The 20,500-nt window shown below is 39.3% G+C and overlaps 2 protein-coding genes across 5 annotated transcripts; one reads left to right on the top strand and one right to left on the bottom strand.

Annotated features, from left to right (window-relative positions):
• Positions 1-1,099: 1,099 nt before the first annotated feature.
• Positions 1,100-20,403, top strand: LOC6498481. Of its 4 annotated transcripts, XM_044716497.1 has the most exons (6): positions 1,109-1,175; positions 2,264-2,454; positions 2,621-2,812; positions 13,635-13,802; positions 15,279-15,469; positions 15,539-15,995. In XM_044716497.1, exons 3-6 carry the CDS (start codon positions 2,749-2,751, stop codon positions 15,833-15,835), a joined length of 720 nt encoding a protein of 239 aa, XP_044572432.1. In that variant the 5' UTR covers positions 1,109-1,175; positions 2,264-2,454; positions 2,621-2,748; the 3' UTR covers positions 15,836-15,995. The 4 variants fall into 4 exon arrangements, with proteins under 4 accessions (XP_032311102.1, XP_044572431.1, XP_044572432.1 ...); XM_032455211.2 differs by lacking the exon at positions 2,264-2,454 and having other exon boundaries at positions 1,100-1,175; XM_044716496.1 differs by lacking the exon at positions 2,264-2,454 and having other exon boundaries at positions 1,107-1,154.
• LOC123257429 lies at positions 2,593-3,765 on the bottom strand. Its single transcript, XM_044716498.1, has 2 exons — positions 3,666-3,765; positions 2,593-3,426 (listed from the first exon to the last, which is right to left on the bottom strand). The coding sequence occupies exons 1-2, from the start codon at positions 3,762-3,764 to the stop codon at positions 3,211-3,213; spliced, it is 315 nt and encodes a 104-aa protein (XP_044572433.1). The 5' UTR covers position 3,765; the 3' UTR covers positions 2,593-3,210.
• Positions 20,404-20,500: the final 97 nt, after the last annotated feature.

The raw sequence follows: 20,500 nt of genomic DNA, 5'->3' as shown, positions 1-20,500 counted from the left end.
TTTCGAAGTCTCAACCGCAAGAATGTTGTGTCAACAATTAACCGAAATTGGCAATTTATTTTAAATGCTCTTTTCCCACTTAAAGGCATAGTGCAGTCAAACCTGAATATAGTAAAAAATAAAAATAGCAGCGCCGAATAAAAACAACGAAAGTGCAGTTAAATGAGAATCCGGTTCACGGGACGATGACAAGAATTACAAGTTGTTCAAGGCGAAGAAGAGGCAACAGCTGGAGCTCCAGCGATCAGCATTCCAGATTTCAATCTGGAGGAGCACTACAATAGGCCCAGGGAGCCTCAAGGGGCCGGAGAAAGGGCTGGCTTTTTGTTGAAAGGCCGGGTGGTTTCATTGTCAATCGAAGAACGTAGCTTGGCGTGCGTTCTTCGCCTACTTCTCCGGATCCGCCTCTGACTCCGGAGCGGTCGGCTTGCTGCTTTGAATTTCTGATTTCCCTACACCTCGACACTGATTTGGTCAAGGGATGGCCCCCGGGTTCAAGTTCCAAGAGCGACATTCACTTTTTCTGCCACTGACGTGTCAATGAATGCTTATTCTTTTGATACCCCTTAGAATGAGTGGGGTATGAGCATTCCAACAAAAACTTAGACTAACTTTAGGGATTAAGAAAATATAATATAACATCAAAATGCCATTAATGTATAAACTTATACAACAGGTTATTAAAAGGTGATGAATAAAATTGCAGAACGAGAGTTTCTTTATCCATGTTTATGCTATTTTATAATTACAAAGTTTAATTTTTAAAACTCCGAGAAAAAAGATTAAAGTCCGTTTGTGACTCTCTTATTCTTTCAGCCTTTATGCTTTGGACTTTAAGAATTGTTGAATTAAAATAACCTCGGTTTATGGGCGCATGAATTCATGAATATGCTGTTCCCCTAAACCAGTCTCTGTTCGAACTGTTTAGGCGCTAAATTCATTCGTCAAAATTAGTAGGGTAGGACTTCATAAAATTATGTTTACTCCTACATCTTATAATCATGATATACTCATCGCATAAACGCAGTATGTGGCAGCTGCGTGCCTTGGAATAAATATAAATAAAGCCAAATTCGTACGCAACCGTTTAGTCTGAAATTTTTCATAAAAGCCAACAGACGTTGAGGATCGCGAGACCCGATCGACTGCTTCGAGTAACCTACACCAAAATAACCGTATGACCGCGATAATAACAATAAAAGTTTATGCAAATTTCGGTGCCTCGGTGTGTGTGTTGAGTGGGACAGTGCGGATGAGCGATTTCCGCTTTGGAGCTGCCAGAAATGTTTATAAACAAACAATTTGAATCTTTTTTCGCTTTTCGCAAATATGTATCTTAGGAATACGAATTTATCGTGGGAACTTTTGTGTGCCTCGGGCCTGAAAAGATCGTTTTCCAAATTTCTCGGGCTATAAAAAAAGTGATAAATTGTGCCTAAAATACAGACAAATATTTACACCACCAAACAAAAAGTCAAATAGAAAACATGTGTGAAAATTAACTAATTAAAGGAATATATACAAATTTTTATTTAGTTTGGTTTGTTTGGAAAAAGTCTTCTAAGTCTTACGATCTATAAGATAAATGTATCTTTGGTCGTGATTGAACTCGGCTCAGTCAAGGCGTGACTACTTTGTCTAGACAATTATCAAGAAGCACTTTATCATAAGCATTTAATTACAGAGAAGTGGTATCATGAGGTATTAGCTCCGCTTCGATTAGGGATTATATGAACATGAACTATAGTAATCGTATTCAAGTTCTTCGAAAAGAAATTTCTCGATTGTTTTCCTATTAACGAATAAACAAATCAGCGTGTTTATTTACACAATTGCCAACCTTGAACTCTGGGCCCAGCTTGTTCAACAGGTGATTTCGGTCGTCAGATTGACATAATTCTCGTCAATGCAAATACTAATGCAAAAAGTGGAATTCAATTACGAATGGCAACTAAAACGGAGAATCGAAAATAATGAACAACTGTGACAGGGACACCGCCAGGGGAAAACAGAGAAGCGTGCAGCTAACGAAGCATAGACAGAGTTTGATTTTCCAAAGTGATTTAAAAGCATAACAAAAGTTACTATATCAGATTTAAAAGTATAAAGTTCAAACCCTTGAAAAAAATATATAAAAAGATATAAATAAATAATATAAGAATTAAAACCAAAGCCAAGATTTAAATCAGATATTTCCCAAATATTACTCATACGCACCGTAAACCGTTTTCTATTTATTTTGTTTATAAAATTAAATTTTTAGATTAATAAAACAAGTAAATAATCAGAAATTAAAATACTATTTCCGAGGGAGAACAAAAAATTGCTCATACGTTGAGTGTGCCACACAGTGGTGTCCCGTAATATTCGAACCAGTCCAGTGTGCCTCCCACTGCACTCGGCTGGCTGTCCATTTAAAATATTTATAAACACAGCGACTAATTGAATGAGCGGGTGAGTGAGAGTGTCGGCAGTTGCTCGTTGTACTCACAAGTACTCACTTTCACACTCATTGGAAGCGGTTCCCAGCTCGGTTTCGTTTGCGGCCGCCGTTGCCGTTTATTTGCCGCTTCCTCAAATCATTTAAGCGCATTTGACTATTGTTTGTCTTTCAACACAGAACAGACCCGAATCCATTCTAGTTGGCCGGCGTAAATAAAATAACTCACAGCAGAGCCCTAAATCAATATTTATATTGACAAAGTTTAGCATTAAAAACCGGTTCAAGTGAGAAATATAAATTACAAAATGAAGCTGATTTGCGGAGCATTGGCGATCGTGGTTGCCCTCAGTGGAGTCTTGACGTTGCCTGGTGAGTTGAGATGGATGGGAATAATTTTAACAGGGTAATGAAGCCTCAATCTATGCATTGGAATATATATTGAAATATAGATTATAGGCATGATAACCTTTTGCCTCTTGATAAGCTCTGGAAACTCCCAGAACTTCTAGAAAAATATAAATATTAATCTCTTGATTTTCTGGTTCAGACCGGTGGCATCTTATTTTAATTTCCGGATAGTCTGTAGCTTGTTTTGATTTGTTACTTTAATTTCTCTATTTATCTATAAACTTACTATTAACTGAGTTTTAAAGTCAACCTCTTCTGGAGGATAATGATGGCAGCTCCTTGATAACAAAGCGAAATACTACAATCAGTCAAATGCATACTACAGATACACAAGTTACTACAAATATCAGAGCCAAATATCAGAGGCCCTCGGAATCGCGGCTCAGAATTTGAGGTTCCGAGAGCGGCGTCCTTATTGTCATCATCAGCGTTTGCTGTTCGGCTGCCACTTGAATGCATAAATTGCTGGAGAAGCTGCCAGTGAATTGCAGATGACTGCCGAGGACTGCAGGCGACTCGGCGTGGCAGTGGGGGCAGCCACTTGAAGTTTTCATATTCTCTGCAGTCCAAATCATCTGCAAGGAATATGAAAATTTAATACAACACTTGTACATTTGCATATTTTGGGTAAAAGGGCTTCAAATATTTCAAAATATTTTATATTTTGGTTCAACGAATAGAAAATATGACAGAGGCCTGGAAAGTATCTTCTAGAATCTAGACTTCTTTGAACTGAATCTTTTCCAAATTGTAGTAATTTTTTAAAGTAGAATAAATGTCTTAAACATTTGTGGCTTTCACCGAAATGACGTACCTCTCGGTTGGACGAACTCAGCTGTAAAGTTGATGCGCCCAAGTTATGCCTTTTTGTCACCCATTCGGCGGCCTGATTGCAAGTGAAATTCTTGGGCATTTTCTTCTGCCTTTTCTTCTCTTATTTTTTCTTAATTTTGTTTTTATGAGATCGGGCCATGTCAGTGTGGCCCATGGCCAAAAGAATTGGGTTAATTACGGCCATAATTTGCGTTTAAGGCCTTTTCCAGGGAACATCTCTGTCTCGCGTCATGCTCGAAAACAAATTGCAATTGCATGTCCACATAAATCATTTTTATTTTAATTCTTTTATTGTTGTACGTATGTGGAACTATGCGTGGCGTAATAAAGCCCAATATAATTATAATATTATTATTGGTGAATTATTTTTACTTTACATTGTTGGAAGTTGGTGTGGAATTGCCAGTAATTTGCTTAATTTAGGGGATTATTTATTTGTGCAAATTGAAGTTCATTTTTAGTCCCAAACAAATAGCCATTGGGAGTTGATGAATGTTCAGCTAATTAGCATTTCATTTAAAATAGATCCAATTACTATTTTGGGGATTTTCTGGCAATGAAAGTTTTGGAATAAAAAGAGTAGAATGCAATTAAATTGAAGACAGCTTTGATTATAATGGTTTTTTTATACTTTTTTTCTAAAGGAGTGTGCTTGAGAAGGTTCTAATATTATATATTTCATTTCCACTTTTTAAAAATGATGTGTGATTTATATTTTTAAAATAAATTAGCCTTTGTACCTTTATATACATTTCAAATTAAATTAAATCCTATAAAAATAAATCAAAAAATTAAATTGAATCGTTTTTTGAATTCCAAGTCGCATTTTAATTTGTTGATTATTTAAAAAGGTTATCGTCTGGCTTTTTCACCTTGATGACTGTTATACCAATCTAGTTGTTTATTCTGAGAAAATTAAACAAACACAATGTATTTTTGTACCCTTCCCTTTTCCTTTTATCCAGGGCTTTAAATATTTTATTTTGAAATGGAGAGAATTTTAAGAAAATAAGGTGGAGAAAATTCTCAGAAAATTGTTTTTATTAGAAACTACATGAGGGTTGACATTTTTTTTACAATTTTCAACAACTGTTTCGATTGTAGCCAAATGATTAATTATTTTCAGTGGAATTGTGTATAGTAGATTTCCATCCAAACAATTTGTTGTAATAACGTGACTTTGAATTCGGGAAAAAAGTAAATTAAGGTTGGCTTGTAGTTTATTTTATCTAAATTTTAATGTACAAATAAAGTGGCAATAAACAGAATATTTAGACAACAAAAATTGCAAATAAAATTATTTGAAAATAAATATTTAAACTATAATGAGATGTTTATTGAATTTCAATCGAAATCCGAGAGTAGCAGGTATTTTAATTAAGTTTTTCCAATTATCTTCGTATATGAAGTGGAAAGAAAACCAGTAACTAGAAAACATTTAATTCTCTGTGAGTCACATCGCTGCCACTGAGAGACTATAAATGAAACTAAAAATCTAACTAAGCAATTTATTGTTTAGTGTTTGCCTAATCAACAATGAAATGTTAACAATGCTCCGCCAAGACAATGGAATCTAGTGGTATTTGTGTGAAACCGGTGTCTGAACTTTGGAGTACAAATACATAGGGTAGTGCCAGCTGAATGACAATTGTCACGAAGGGCTTAGGCTTACCCCTGCACTCTATCCCGCCTTCTGGCCAATTAGGTGGTGACTCAAAGTCATTGTCTATGATTGAGAATCACTGCAACAGCATCAAAATCACCATCAGCCACTTTGGCTCTGGTTCAATGTCACGTAATCGCTGCAAGGCCTCCCTGGAGGTGCGCCACCCCCCAGATGTCACCTAGCCTGGCACAGTCCTACCTCACACCTCTCAGTTTGCCGCCTCTTTATGTTAATTTATGTGCTGGCAAAATGTGCAAGCGCCTCGAATGCTCAGCCACGCATGGCGCAAACCCGAAATCAGAAATAAATTACAGAAGGCAGTCAAGGGCAGAGGCAGAGGCAGAGTCGGAGGCGGTGGCGGCCAAAAAGGGGGCTGTCTGGGTGGGAGGGATGGTAAATCAGCAGACGAGGCAGTTGCTCATAGTCAGCACAAAACTAGGAGAATTAACCATCACATGAACGAAATGCCATTGGATTATGCGGGATGGAGTTCAACAAATTAAATAAATATACAATTTTAGGAAAATAAGAGTTTGATATTTATTTATTTTATTTTTTCCCTCACTCTTACTCGTATTTATTTTAATATAATATTAGTAATCAATTTTTTATTTCACAGATTATAGCTCAGTGTAAACAGATACTCATATAGCAGTGCATTCGGCACTGCGAACAGGAATAATTGTATATTATAATGAAATCCCGACATTAGTCAAATACTCAGCTGGCAGTTGCAATGTCAACGCAATGCAGCTTTAAACGATTTGCCAAAAGGGGATTTACGGATGGGGAATTTTGGATAGAGAGTAGGATAGGGTTTTTGGGGGAGAGCCAGGGTATCCCAGGACCCCGTCAACAGCTGTTGCCATACGTCCTTATGGCGGGCAAAGCAGGCATGGCAGGCATGGCTGTAAATTTAATGAGATTCCTGTCAAATTAATTTCCGGTTATGATTAGATTTTCGTTAATAGCAATTTGCGGTTTTTCCTGCCAACCAAAAATATGCGAAATCCAGCTCGTACATTCTCCAGCCCCCCTTCAAACTTGGCCCCAGATTGATTTGCACTTGCATGCGACATGGTGGCATGCAACATTTGCAATGATTGCACAAAGTGTCTGCTGCAATTATCTGTCTAACGAAACGAGCCATAGTAGTGATGAGTCGGCTGCACAATTGATTAACATTAAGTAGTTTAGTAATCGTAAATCATGTTCCGAAGCCCAGCCCACAAGCCAGTCTGGCTTTGTCATTTCTGAAAATTTTGCATATCCGGCAGGGCTCAAGAGGCTGTGGAATCATTTGGCAGGATTCCAAAATTCATCACAATCTGGAGTGCTGGATGGGGGGAAAGATTTGGGGATTTATTTGAGGGTATCCAGCCATAATTGGAGCGTCTTCTCATTATATTCAAATTGTGGGATATTCTCAATAACAGGCTTTGTTCCAAGAGGTTCAAAAATAAAATTGAATTGGGGTTAAGATAAAGCCTTAATTAGAAATTTTTAGCTTCAGGAGCAGAGCCACCTGCTTGGCCAAAGCTTTAACGATTTAAAAATCACTTTGTAGCTGAGTGTACCGGCTCCATCAGACTTTAAGTGAAAGCTTTCGGGACGAGGCCCATAATCCATTCACTCCCCAGGCAGACACACAAATCATTAACAATTGCAGCACCTGTCAGGAAATCCCCATCTCCTCTCCATCCACATACAGACACAAAAACCCATTTACAAATCAAGCCCAGAAATCAAATCTGGGCGTTATTTTTTCCCTTTAGATATTTTCTGCACGTACAAACGGCAACACAAAAACGATTCTTGATCCAACAGGAGTAATGAAGGCTGGGCCGGCCAAGGTGGGGAAAGCCTAAAATTAAACAATTTTACTTTTGGCAATTTCATTTTTGCTGCTTTCGAGAATAATTTGTTGCATGTGGTGACGTTGTGGGGCAGCCTGGGGATACACTCCTGGGGAATCGGGGCTGCTATGGAGTCGGGGACCAAACAATCAAAATCAAATTCAGATGAAAAAACTCATTTTAAACGCGACAAACGTAACGTTCAATCTTCCAGAACATTGGGTACGTGACACGATTGTCACATTTGGCGAATGGGAGAGAAATTTTCGGCCCAAAACTGGATGATTCTAAAATTGTATTTGTTTTTAAAGGTTTCAAGTTATTTGGAAGCTTATTTTGAATTATGAAAAGAAAGGTTATACAATTAAGTCTTATTTAGAATGCTTTTCTCACGGTGTACTCCCGCAGACTCGATTATTTTTTCGATTTTTAGGCCTGCCCCCCACCGGCTTGTTTTTGTTTTGACAAAATGCAAATGAACTGGAGAGAGAAATGAAAAATGAACGCAGCACCTGACTTGACTTATAGGATAAGTTAGGGGGCTGGGAGACCTGGCCCTCATGCCCATCGCAGCCTGACCTAGCGACCCAAAATTAATTGAATTAAATGTTGATTTTATATTTATTCCGTTTTGTTTCGGTTAGCGGTTCCCGGCCACTTCCTTATTGCCAGCCGCGTGGGCACGTCAACATTTTGTTTGTCATGCAAATCTTGTTTCCAGTGCACTCCTTTTGGGGGACGGTGGGCCGACCCGCCAGCCCGAAGAAGTGGGCCGTGGATGAAAAATCATTCATTGCGTTTTTGCTTGTTTGTTTGGTTAATGAAGGCGTATTGTTGGCCAAGTGAAGGCGAGTAATTTGGTTATGAGGAGTAATGAATAAACTCGTTGAATGCCCAATCCCTTTATTTCAATGTTGAAAAAATAAGTTCTACCTTTTCTCAAAAGTTAAATGATTTCCCTCCAATTTGTCTTTCACTCGTCTGGCACTAATCCCGCACTGAGCTATCCTCCAAATCGCATTTGTTATCTCAGCCAAGCCATTAACTGGCCCCGTCCACGGACTTCTATTTCATTGTAGTCTGAGTGATTGAAGCCTTCATATAATTCGAATCTGTCACTGGCCATTCTTCTGGCTGCACTCTGAACTCTGAACAGCCTCGCGCCCAGTCGCCACTCAACGCGGCTGCCAATCAATTGTGGACAGGGGGAAAATAACCATGCAGATAACTAGAACTCCGCCACATCCTCCAATAGGCATGGTATCCGCCGCACTCAAATCGGTGCACTGAAAATAAATTTACTCTATTATATACTCCATTACTCCACTTAGAACTTAAAATACTCCCAATAAAGTAAACTAAAAGTGCAATAATCTACTCTGAGAGATTATGAATTTGATATTAAAAATATATTGTTTTAAGTGTGAGGGGCAGTGGCATGGACACCACCGTAAAACGAGACCCGTGTGTGTGCCCAGCTGTTGTTGCAACGCGCCACATTAATCAAGGCACCCACTGCCCCCAGCCAGCCCCCTTTTGCAACACTCTCGGACGTCATCGCACATCCAGGGGATGGCCGAAAAATCATTGTTGACATTTGTAATTAGAATTGATAGCAAGCAGACAGACAACAGCCCCTAAGAGGGGGCCTGGCTGCCAGAGCAGACCAGAGGAGAGGGCGGGCTTAGTTGCTGGCCAGATAGGGGTTCAGACGTTAAACTAATTTCGTTTTCGCTTCTCCAAAGCTCAACCGAAGCGATATGTGCCCATTTGTAAAAGGGGTTCAGCACGTCCATCATTTGTTAAACTTTTTTCCAGACTCAGATGTGATTGGGGCGATACAATGACATATCACGACTGCACTGGAAAAAATATATGCTTTAATAATGGTTTTAAAATATTTTTATTTAACTTATACCTTTATTATGATACTATTCTCAACAAAGTATTTTTTTATGGAAAATTAGAATGAAAATGTAGAAAAAGTATTCTTCCAAGTGTGGGATAAACGCGTTCCTGCCCCTCATCCTTCCAACCCTCAACGAGCAGGTCAATTGAATGGCATTTCACTCCGAGAATGACAGAAACTAAGCTTCGGTCTGCACTTTCACTCGACTTGAGGGTGGCATGGGGGAGTGCGTGGGTGGGACGCACAGCTCGAAAGCTGGCTTTGATTTCACTTTCGGCTCGACTGCTGTTGACATTTGTCTCCTGACCCCCACTCGCCGCCGCCCCTTCAAGTGCGGGTGTGCTGTGTGTGTGTGGCATCAAACTAATTTTCCTCCTGTTTAGAGTTCTTGAACGTGACACAAGTCTCCACTTCGGCCATGCCCCAGCCAGGACCCTGCCCCTTAGGGCCATTCCAATTGCTTTGGCTTCGACAGGCCTTCGACTGTCTCTGGCCATTGGTTTTCAACTGATTTGAAATCATTTTAACCCAAATTGCATACAATCCAGTTTGCCAGGAGGCGGACATTCCGACATCCTGTCCACACACACACGCACACTCCAGCCGGCGGGAGGATCTTCGGTTGTGGGTAATCGACGTGCATGTTGGTTTTTGGTCCTGGCCTTCCAGAGGCGTTAAGAGGAAGGCCCTCCCGGTTTGAGAGCAAATTGCTCCAGATATGGAGAAGCCTGGAATCTAATCTATGATCTGATTAGGCCAATGGATTGCAGCGATTGTGGTTTTTAAAGGGAAAGCAGCTTCAACGCAATTTAAGCCAAAAAGAGCTAGCTTTCTGACAATTCTCATTCTGTATCAATGATTAAAAAAGTTTTCTATAATCTGCATTTTAATCGCTATTATATATTTTTTTCATAAAACCCCTTTTTAAAACTACCTGTTTTTTCCAGCAAACCCTAGAGAAGACTCTTAAAAGATTTGCATAGCCAAGGAACTTTTTTGCAACTACAATCATAATTACAAGTAGCCTTAGCTCCCCTCCAGTATCGTGCCCCTTCCACAGCATTGGGGCAAGAAACTTTTTACATTAACCAAAGTGCGGCTATTAAAAATTCATTAATTGCATGCAACTGAAAAACTGCAAAAAGGCGCAACAGAATCGCGGCTGAAATTCGCGGGAAAAGTTTAATTGATTTGTGAGGGCCAAAATGGTAAAATAATTGATAGATAGAGCAGAGGATTTGTTGTGTTTGGCGATGGGGATGGGGCGATGGTGGCCGAAAGCCAACCTTTAATGAGCATGCCCTGCAGCGAAAGTTGCGGAAAAGTTTTATTTATTGTACATATTTTCTGAAACATTTATTTTTTTCTTTTGGATATTCTGTCCAGTTAGCTTTCTATTAATTAGTAAAGTTTTGCCACAACGGTGGCAAATCAAATTTTTAGGAAAATTGAATTTGCAATTCTGAATTGGAAATCCGGAAAATGGAAAATGAATTGGGAAAAAGTGGAGAACTTGTCTCGGATAAAAGCGGAGCCAGTATTACACATATTTCATCAACAATTTGGACATCAAAGTAATTGAAAACGCATGCATCGATGATGGCGGAAAGCGTATTGCAATTTTGTCTGCTGGCCAAAAGCATTTCCAGTTGCCACGGGCACTCGCAATATAAATCCATGATAGCCAGCACGACCCCACCATGCCATACCATTCGACCAGACCCAAATCAAAACGGGCATGAAATCCGAACCAAGCCGACACTTTTGACTGGCCAGTTTAATTACCATTTCGGGTGCAACGATGAGGAAATATGGAGAAAAGCATTTCATATTTTCAAGCAATTTTCCCCAACAATCAGAGGTACTAGTTGGAAATTATTATCCCCTGTGTGTACCTGATAAGTTTTCCATAAACCCTTTCTATCCACATATTAGGTTTCGTGTCCAGTTGAGCTCCAGTTGAGCTCTAGTAATATATAATTGTCCTTTTGTCCCATTAATTAGTGAACCATTTTTCTTTAATGCATATTGGAAATACGAAAGTATCCCAGATTGAATTTTGAAACTGTCAGCTAAGTAAAAATGATGACAAGAGTGCGAATCAAATAAAATGATTTTCAACTTCTAATGAAACTTTAATTGTGGGATAGAACCGAGAGTTTCGAGGAATCAAGACAAACGAAGGTCAAAATCACCATTACTAGCTGTTAAATTATGCAAAATTGTACAATTATGATAATTAATTGACGCAGCCAGCCGGGAGCCCTCCCACATCCCACTACGCCCCCTGGCCAATTAGCGTCATAAAACGCAGGCGAAGCGAGTCCCGAGGATTTTATTTTGGGCCACTGTGCGCAGAGCAGAGTAGGAGCAGAAAAGACCAAAAAAAATTATAAAGTGCCACGCCCTTGGGCGCTGCCGCTGCCGCTTGTTAACCTTACATAATTAGCAACAAAAATGTTCGTTGTGTTTAGAACAAAAGCGCAGCGCATTGCAGAAATTTCCACAGGTCGTCCTTTTTGGCCTCCGCCCCGGCCCCCAAAAACTGGCTTTATTAATTTCATAATTCAGCAGCGGCAGCAGGAATAATGCGAAAGGCTGGCGAAAAGTTGTAGCCCCTGTCTGGGCTTAATTATTGGAAAATTAATGAATCTGCCGTATTAGATGTTTTCATAATTCGTGTGTTCGCGCCGAGTTTGCTTTGCCAACGCTTCGTATGATTAATGGTGTGGGACTAAGAAACGTAGAGTTAACATTTTTCATCATTTTATAGTCAAGAAGAGGCTTTTTTTAATTTTTCAATCCTTAAAGGAAGTAGGGAATAGCCTTTCTATTTGCACCAAAAAGGGGGTGTTAATTAACCACTTTATTCACAAAATATTAATACAAAGATTATGATATAAACCTCGTTCCTGCAAGTGAACTAAAACTGTACCGGATATCATATAGTCGAGAAACTGAACTAAAGCAGTCTTTTCTTGTTATCCTTTAGGATCAATGGGACCCAGGCTACAATGCTAGTCTCTTTAGACGTCTAAACTAAATACATCAAGACTTTAATTAAACAGACTTTAATGCCAAAAGCTTTCCTCTTTTATTAAAAAACCAAAGATATTCACAAGAACTATTAATAGTCACCATGAATTTATCTCAGATTGGAATTATTTACATGTACTTTGAGTATTTTCATGCCAATAAATATATCCATAGTGTGTATTTGCCGAAGGGCAGCCCACTTTCGTATGCACCACGAATTGTAAATATTTGCACTTGCAAATGACATCCAGGTGTGCTGGGGCCAGTCCAGCCCCCTTGAACCCACGCCTGTGGCTCACATTTGGGGTTTTTTTTCTTTGCCCTTTTCCACTTTGTGTTTGATCGTCCGCCATTGAGGACAATATTATTATTTTTTTCTGTTGTAGGAATCCCCGAAACATATTGTGGCTGTTTCGTGTTCATTTCACATAAATCGGCTTAAAGCCCCGAATGCATAAAGGGAGCAGCAGCAGTGCATTTGTTTGGTGCACCCCTGAATCAGACATCATCCTGTGACCGACCTCCTACCGTCCCCCTTAGGGGCCAGGGGTCACGGGTCACATACGCTCGCCGTCTGTGCAAGCAATTTTACAGAACCATAAAGCTTTTCATATTTCACATTTCATTCCAACTGGAGGCGAACTGAACTGCCCTGAGATGCGACGTGGAAAGTTAAGTCAGCTTGACTTATTTTTAACGTCGTTAGGGGTAGTTGCCGTGATATGAGAGGGTGTATAGGACTCTGGGGATTCTTACCAAGGTCTAGGGATGCTATACTTTTTTTTTTATAAATATGGAAACAAATTTTCTATTTAATTATATTATTATAAAGGGAAAAAAAGACAGTAACTACATGATTAGAGCTTTTTCTATCAAAAACTATCAAGTTTATTTTTTGAGGGGTATTGCCTTGTCGTAACACTTTCCGCCCCAGCCCCCAATTTATGTTATTTGTACTCCCACTGGCCACTTGTTGTGGGGCGGCTGGTGCTGCGTTGTTTTGCCTGTTGTCGCTGTCAGTGTCAGCCGCTGAGATTTATGAAGTGCAACATGCCAGGACTAAAGATTGAGGGAGAAAAAGATTGAAAGCACATCTCTGGCTGCAGTCGGACTGCAGGCGTGGGTGTGCCACTCTGAAGCCTGTGAAGGATTTGTTATTTAGAGGCTTTCAGATAAAGCCTTGGCCCAGTTTCTGAAAGAGCTGCGATTTATTTTCAATTGAAAGTAGGTTCCTACTTTAAGATCTACCCCTCCGAAGTCAAAATGGAAATCTAACCAATGGAAAAAATGGTGAAATTATGCGAAAGCTATGAGGGCGTAATCAGCGTTAATGAGGCAGTGAAATGGGGTCGAAAGGATTCGCTTTTGCCGCTGATTTGGCCAAATTAATGCAATCTTCGCACAGCCAATTTGCTCCTTAATGATGACTAACTGGTTTTAAATTTTTAATTCCCGCTAAAATCCTTTTCCGTTTTCTTCCAGCTCGCAACAATCCCCAGGACGATGCCGAGGTGATTGACGTTCCCTCGCGCCCGCAACCGGATCCGAATTTCCATAACTTCCGCGGCGTCATCGATACGGGCTCTGGTTATCCTTTCCTCCAGTCAAGTCCTTCATCCTTCAACGAGGGCTTCTTCAACTCCTTCGATGGTGAGTTCTCTGCCGGCGTCACATGCGGCGTATGCGTGATGCGCCATATAATTGCTTGAGCCCTTTTAATGACCTTTTAATTAGACAGTATTTTTATTTTCCTCCTCACCCGTGTGCATTGTAATTACAAGCTGTGATTGCATTTAATATCGTCATTACTTTCCCGCTTAATGATTTTTAAATGATTGAGAGGTATTCTTTTTATTTGAACTTCAAATAGTTCTTGGTGTAAAAAGAAAAATATATGAAATCAGATAACTATAATGAGAGAGGGATATTTAACACAGTTTATTTAAAAAATAAAGCATGACTTAAACACACATCCCTCAGGTCTGGCCAATTAGCCAACAGTCCTCTGAGGGCTTTTTAAAGTTCGTCCACCCATCCGGCTGTGGGAGTGGAGCGAAAACAATTTATCAAAATATTATGTCAAGTTCTTGTTGCCAGACAAAGTTTATTTATGCGCTTGTATATGCTTCAATATTTATGTTAAGGAGCGGGTGGAGTGGAGTAGGTCAAACCAGTCTGCTGACCATTAAAAGTGAAAAGTTTTGCGCCTCGTCTTGCCAATTTCTGCTTAACTAAGACGTCGCAGATGACTACGATGTGGCCGAAGCATCATAAATCTTATCCTAATACGTTCGAGGGTCTAGGATAAAAACTTCCCAAAGCCCCGGGCATTGTATATGCATAAAAGTTATTTTATTCCTTGTTGTTTTACTTTATACTTTTTTGGCGAGGGGGTCAACGAGATAACGAAGCGTAGAAAATGGCATCTAGACAAATAGAGAGTTGGGAGTGGCGGTTGCTGGCAAAGTTTCTTGTTGGCGAATTATTTTGATTGAGAACAAAGTCTTGTGTTCTAAGATAAACTCGAAATTCGAAACAATGTACTTACTTTTTATATTGAAATATATCTGCTAAGAATGAGTAAAATGATCAACCGATGCCAACAATGTAATGCCAAGAAACGTAAACTATTTTAAATGCAACCAGCACATGAATCGGCGACAAACGACAATCAACAGGCAGGCCAAACAAAGTCGTAAAACAATGCGGTCAAGTATTTATGACAAGGTTGAAGAGACCAACCAGAAAATGCCAAGAAAGAAGACTTGAAAAGGCCAATAGAACTGAGCCATGGGTCATCAGTTGGCATAAATAAAAGAAAGGGGAGGCGTCCGGGGTCTGGGTCTTCCAGAAGTGCAGACAAGACAATGACAAGATGCCGTGCCGGCGACACGGAATGCTTTTTAGTGCGTTCACGGATTAGGGATTTTCAAGCTGAAAAATACATTAGACTGGAATGTCTCTGGAAAAAGAATTTGCTATTGGTCTAGACTCTATTCTATAGTCAGCTGCTGTCTTTCCCACGAAAGAGACTTGTCGACACTTTCTTTTACTTTAGTAAAAATGCTTTAAAAGTTTCAAGTAGAAGCCGATTAATCCAATTTATTTGTTTAATATATTTTAAAGATCTATTCCGTCGGCTGCGTACTCGCCTTTGGCCTGCGATTGGAAGCGATTCTGGCGAGGATGGAGCTGCTGCTGGCCCCGATTCTTCCGATGACTCTGGGTCTGGATTTGCCTTTGGTCTGCGGCCCCTGATTCCTATTCCCAAGATCCCTCTGAGCACCGAGAATGGCAACACGACCTCCACTGTCAAGGTAATGAACATCCATTTTTGTTTGGGGGTTGAGTTAGAATTCTACTATTTAAAATCTGTGCATTATTAGGTTGTCGATGGCCACAAAGTGGAGATCAATGAGACCGTCTATGGGGACACCAACAGCATCTTCAAGCTTCGTGTGGTGAACGTGCGTCCCCTGGACAGCGGCGAGGAGGTAGCCGAAGGAGTGCACTCCGACGGTGGCAAGTTCCTGCCCGCGCCGGCTTCCGGACCTTCCACCACCTCTGGCCCGCCCACCAGGAATGGGGAGTTCGACGACGAGGTGGAGGAAGGACGCCGCGAGCCGCTGGAGAAGCAGCCCCGAGACAACGAGGTCCGCGACCTTGACGAGCCCCAGGTATAAAAATATTTTCGAATGAAATACGAACAAACTTTAACCAGGAAATGCTTCGAAAGCGCCATACTAACCGTTTTGAGAATATTAAACTGTATATTGAGAACTTTGTAATATATCTATACAAATATTTCTAATATTTTTTAAATAAAGTTTTGCATAAACTAAACTATTAAACTTGTACATGCGATGTATATACCCTATTATACTTTTAATATGCGAATGCCTGCTTTTGTTTCTCTACTAAAAATTAAAATTTTTAAATAAAACAAGTATGTATTGGTGGTTTGGTTGGGCAGTGGCTGCCTATTAGTTTTAAGCCCTTCTTTTGTTTAAAGCTTTTGTTTATTTCGCACTCTATTTACTTGTAATTTAAGCTGCATTATTTTTTGTAGTTGTACCTGCTGTATAATTAAGTTTGGTAATTTGTCAGGCCAATAATCTATTCAAACCGCAGTCGTAAATATTTTATTAACACGACAAAATGTTTAATTGTACAATTAGATGGCTTTTTTTCGATACTATTTTTTTAATCGTTCCTGCAGTCATGTAATATGCATATTGGTTCATTGGATTTGCGAGTAATTCCATTTTTTGTGATTGCAGTGCGTCTAAATTAATAATGCAAACAAATTATAGTTTGTGGCCACAGAGCAAAAACACGGCACAGAATGAAACAAAATATTATGTAAATACGTAAAAAATACGCGAAAAAAGCTAATGTGATGAGAGAAGAATATTGCGAAATCGAGTAACTGTCAGATATAATTATGAGTGAAAAAGCCAAATCACAGGGAGTTGGGAATATAATATTTTTTTGCAGTTTCAGATTTAGTTTAACCAAGGTATAATCTTTTTATTTCACACTCTATAATTCCATTATAGTTTCAAAAAAGGTTAAAAAAATCGATGTAAGGCATCCAAGATGGGGAAAATATAACCTTTCTGGATCTCTGAAGTATTACCTATGTTATGGACATTTTCTAATGAGGAAAATGGATAAAAAGAACAGCGTTTTTAATATTTTTGTTTTGCTAAAATTTAAACTTTTGATACACTTTTTAGCGAATGTTTTACCTATTTCTTAACCGATTCCAATACGGAATACCATTTCTGAATCAGGACTCTAATCCTCTATGATCTACATCAAAATATGGGAAAAATCAAAAAAATAAATTTTTGGCTCTATTTTGGCCAAAATCATGATGTTACTTACCCCTTTGAAAAATTTCAAAAATGGGTCACAAATTTTGTTTCTAGGTTTAGATGGGAAATGATGCTACCATCATTTATATAATGTTTACATGTATACAATGTACAATGTATAACATTTCCTGATCTGTGAAGTATTAGCAAAGTTATGTACATTTTTCCATCCGGAAAATGAAAAAAAAATGATATAAAAATGATATAAAATATATTTGAACTCTTTCGAAATACCATTTATTAATCACCTATGAAGAGATGAAAAACAGTTTGATTCAATTCCATAGTTGAATTGAATTTATTTTTTTTTAAATTTATTTAAAATTATGAATTATTTATTTAAAATTATTTCATAATTCCTTTTAGGGATCTGCCACTTGATCTCTTTGTTTATTTCTAGGAAGTTCTTTAAATTTAAACTTTAAGCAGATTATAGAATGGATATTGGTCCATTATTTTTTGGCCCTTCTTGGTCAATCGGGTTACAGATGTTACCTTCCGCCCAATAGGTGCATGCATCACATGCGACAATTTTCGTTCGTGTTTTTGCTGCAAGTCCATTAATTACTTTTTGGCCATAATAAAAATTAATTTTTATTAAAAGTCACACGCTCCGGCTCGCATAAATCCTTGTCTTGAGCGGCGGACCGCCTCTTTGCCAGTGGCAGGGCGTGGCAGGTGGGTCTCTGGCCAAGAGGGTGGTGCTGGCTCGTATTTATGAGAATTTATTGTGGCGAAATCGACGAGTGCCGGTTGGATAAATTTTTTGTTGCTCTCCGCGAGCCGCATAAATCAGCGAGAAATTAATAAATGGCCATGCAACACAAAAAAAACGGGCCAGTTCAGCGTAAAGCGCAATTATTAACAACTTTAAAGTTGTAAGTGACATGTCAACGTTTAAATACGCAATTTAAATTTAAATAATGCCAGCGGTGACATTTTTGTATCCGCAGCGGATGCAAGAAGAAAATAAAATGCAAACTATTCGCCCAAGTTGCGGATTTCATTCGATTTGTATTTTCATTTTAAAATTTTTCTTTTTTTATTTTGATGTTCCAAACTATATTTTTCATCTCTCGCGGATATTGAAAGTTGTGGTTGGTGTGTGGTGACACGGTGGGTTAGGGTGCTAAAGGGGGGCTTGGCTTCTCATGCATTTATTTGAATTTAATATTCATGGTTATAAATATTAATACTCGCGGAAGGAAGGTGGCGAAAGGGGGTGATAACTTCACCGCCAGCTGCACTGAAATATTGCAAAATGGTTGAAAGCTGTTAAACAATTTGGCGATTGAAGCTCCTGCAAAAAACGCACACTCGACTGGCTGCTTTATTAATATTTTTCCAATTGCGAAAAAATATTCCTGCAAATGCGGGTAATTCGTATTTATGAATTTGTAAGCTTTGCATAACTTTTTCTCACATGACTTTGTGCATTTGCTTTCAAATTGAAACAAAAATAAAACCAAGAAAGACCTTTTTGAAAGTCCTTTGAGTTCTTTATAGGAGCGGATAGCAAAGAAAGAATATTCTACAATATTCATATTTATTTAATAATTTTTTGAAACTACATAAGTAAACCAAAGTCGTTGAATCACCTGAAAAATTGTAGCCCATCTGTCGAGGCTTGCCCGAAGAATTCGCCAAATCTCTCAATCACCTCAAATTCTTCAGAAATTCCCCAGAAATTGTCAGAGATCGTGAGTCAGTCATCAGCATAATTACCTTCAGTATTCTACATTATTTATCATTTCTTCCGCCTGCTCTTAAATAATCTTAAATAACAAGATCTCAGCGAATGACCAAAGCGAGTAAAAATAAAAAAGTGTGCAAAACTGTTGTATTATTAATGTAAATTTCTCAGAAATTTCTAACGAGCTACAAACGCATTTGGACAAAATTCGGTGAGGGGCGATCGGTAGATGTGACGTCACATGAAGGCGATAGCCTCCAATGGGGGTCTGAGTGAGATGAATGCTAATATAGCAGAAACGAAGGTGAATCACGCACGATTGGGGCACTGCATACCGACCAGAGATAATGAATGGAATTGTGGAGACCGCTCTCTATAAAGTTTTAGTGGGGGGAAGACTGCCTTAACAGCGGAAGAGAAGACCTCTGTTAAGTCGCCAAAGTACCAGTTTCTCTGTCCCCAGAGCCTCTGTTGATATTTATGTCTCGTTTCTTCGCTTGGGGATTGAATAATTTCATTTTCTACGTCTTGTCTTATTAGTTATAAACGTATAAAAACGAAAGCCTAGCTTGACAGCAGCTCAGTTAAGTCATAGAAGGCGGCTGAAACAAGACTTGGAAATGTGAGTGATCTCAGAGGTTTCGGATATCAGAAGCTGAATCATTTATCAAAAAAATAGACTAACTAGCATGCCAAATTATGAAATATTAAAACCTTAACTAAAACCTATTAAAACCTGCATTAGAAAACATTATAATCGAACAACACATTAATGTATTTCTCTATTTAATTTATTTCGCACTTCCGCACACTTCCACTGCACTCGTAACTCATGCCACACCACCAACACGATGCACAGTCCACCACAACAACAACACCCACAAGTTATACAACAAACTTAGCCACCAACTCACCCGCAGACTTGGAATCGGAAGCCACCGATATAAGCGAAGATATAGCAGAGACCACCTCTCAGAAACAGGAACATATCATGGATCCTCTCCTTGAAATGGCGCAAAGGGTAGCCGAAGGGGTGGAAGGTGAAGGAGTCGACATGAATGACGAGGATCTTCACAAGTCGTCCTTGGCGATGAAGCAGAAGAAGGAGCGAGAGGAGTTCGATTCATCTGACGATGAAGATGCCGAGGCCACAACGCCAGTTGAAATGGGCGATGCCTTCAACGAGGAGTGGGCTGAGTTTGATCAGGACGGGGATCAGGATCAGGATCACGACCTGGATATCGAAGCTGATGCTGGAAATGAGCTGAACAATGAAATCGACATTGAGGAGAACTTCGTGCCCGTAGATCTCTCCAATGACATAGCTGTCAATGATTTGGCCGCCGCTGACCCCGACTTCCCACTGAATCCTGATGCTGAATTCATTGCGGCACCCGCTGTCGTCAGGACGATGCCCATGTTCGAGAAGCTCTCTCTGGGAGAGCCTTCCAAATAGGATGGCACGTCCTCAATTAGTTAAGTCACTACTCCCTAAGTCGCTAGTCTTAAGTCCCGGATATCTCTGAGAGATCCAAAGTAATCGGATTTTGATTAAATCGTAATTTATCGTATTTATTTCGACCAAGAGCGAGTATTAAGAGTGCGCATGGACCGCATGGATGAATATTTATTGCCAAACAAAAGTTTTCTAAAATAAAAAAGAACAGTTAATACATTATTTAAAATTTAACAATTTATTGAGAGGTAAGAGGAGAAAGATTCATCCAAAACTATTAAACATTTTTACACTTATCTTTATAAAGTTTTCAGGCTTC

Source organism: Drosophila ananassae, chromosome 3R (genome assembly GCF_017639315.1).
Source record: "Drosophila ananassae strain 14024-0371.13 chromosome 3R, ASM1763931v2, whole genome shotgun sequence".
Classification (NCBI taxonomy): Eukaryota; Metazoa; Arthropoda; class Insecta; order Diptera; family Drosophilidae; genus Drosophila; species Drosophila ananassae.
Note: the sequence above shows the minus strand (reverse complement) of the source record. Positions and strands in the feature narration are given on the sequence as shown.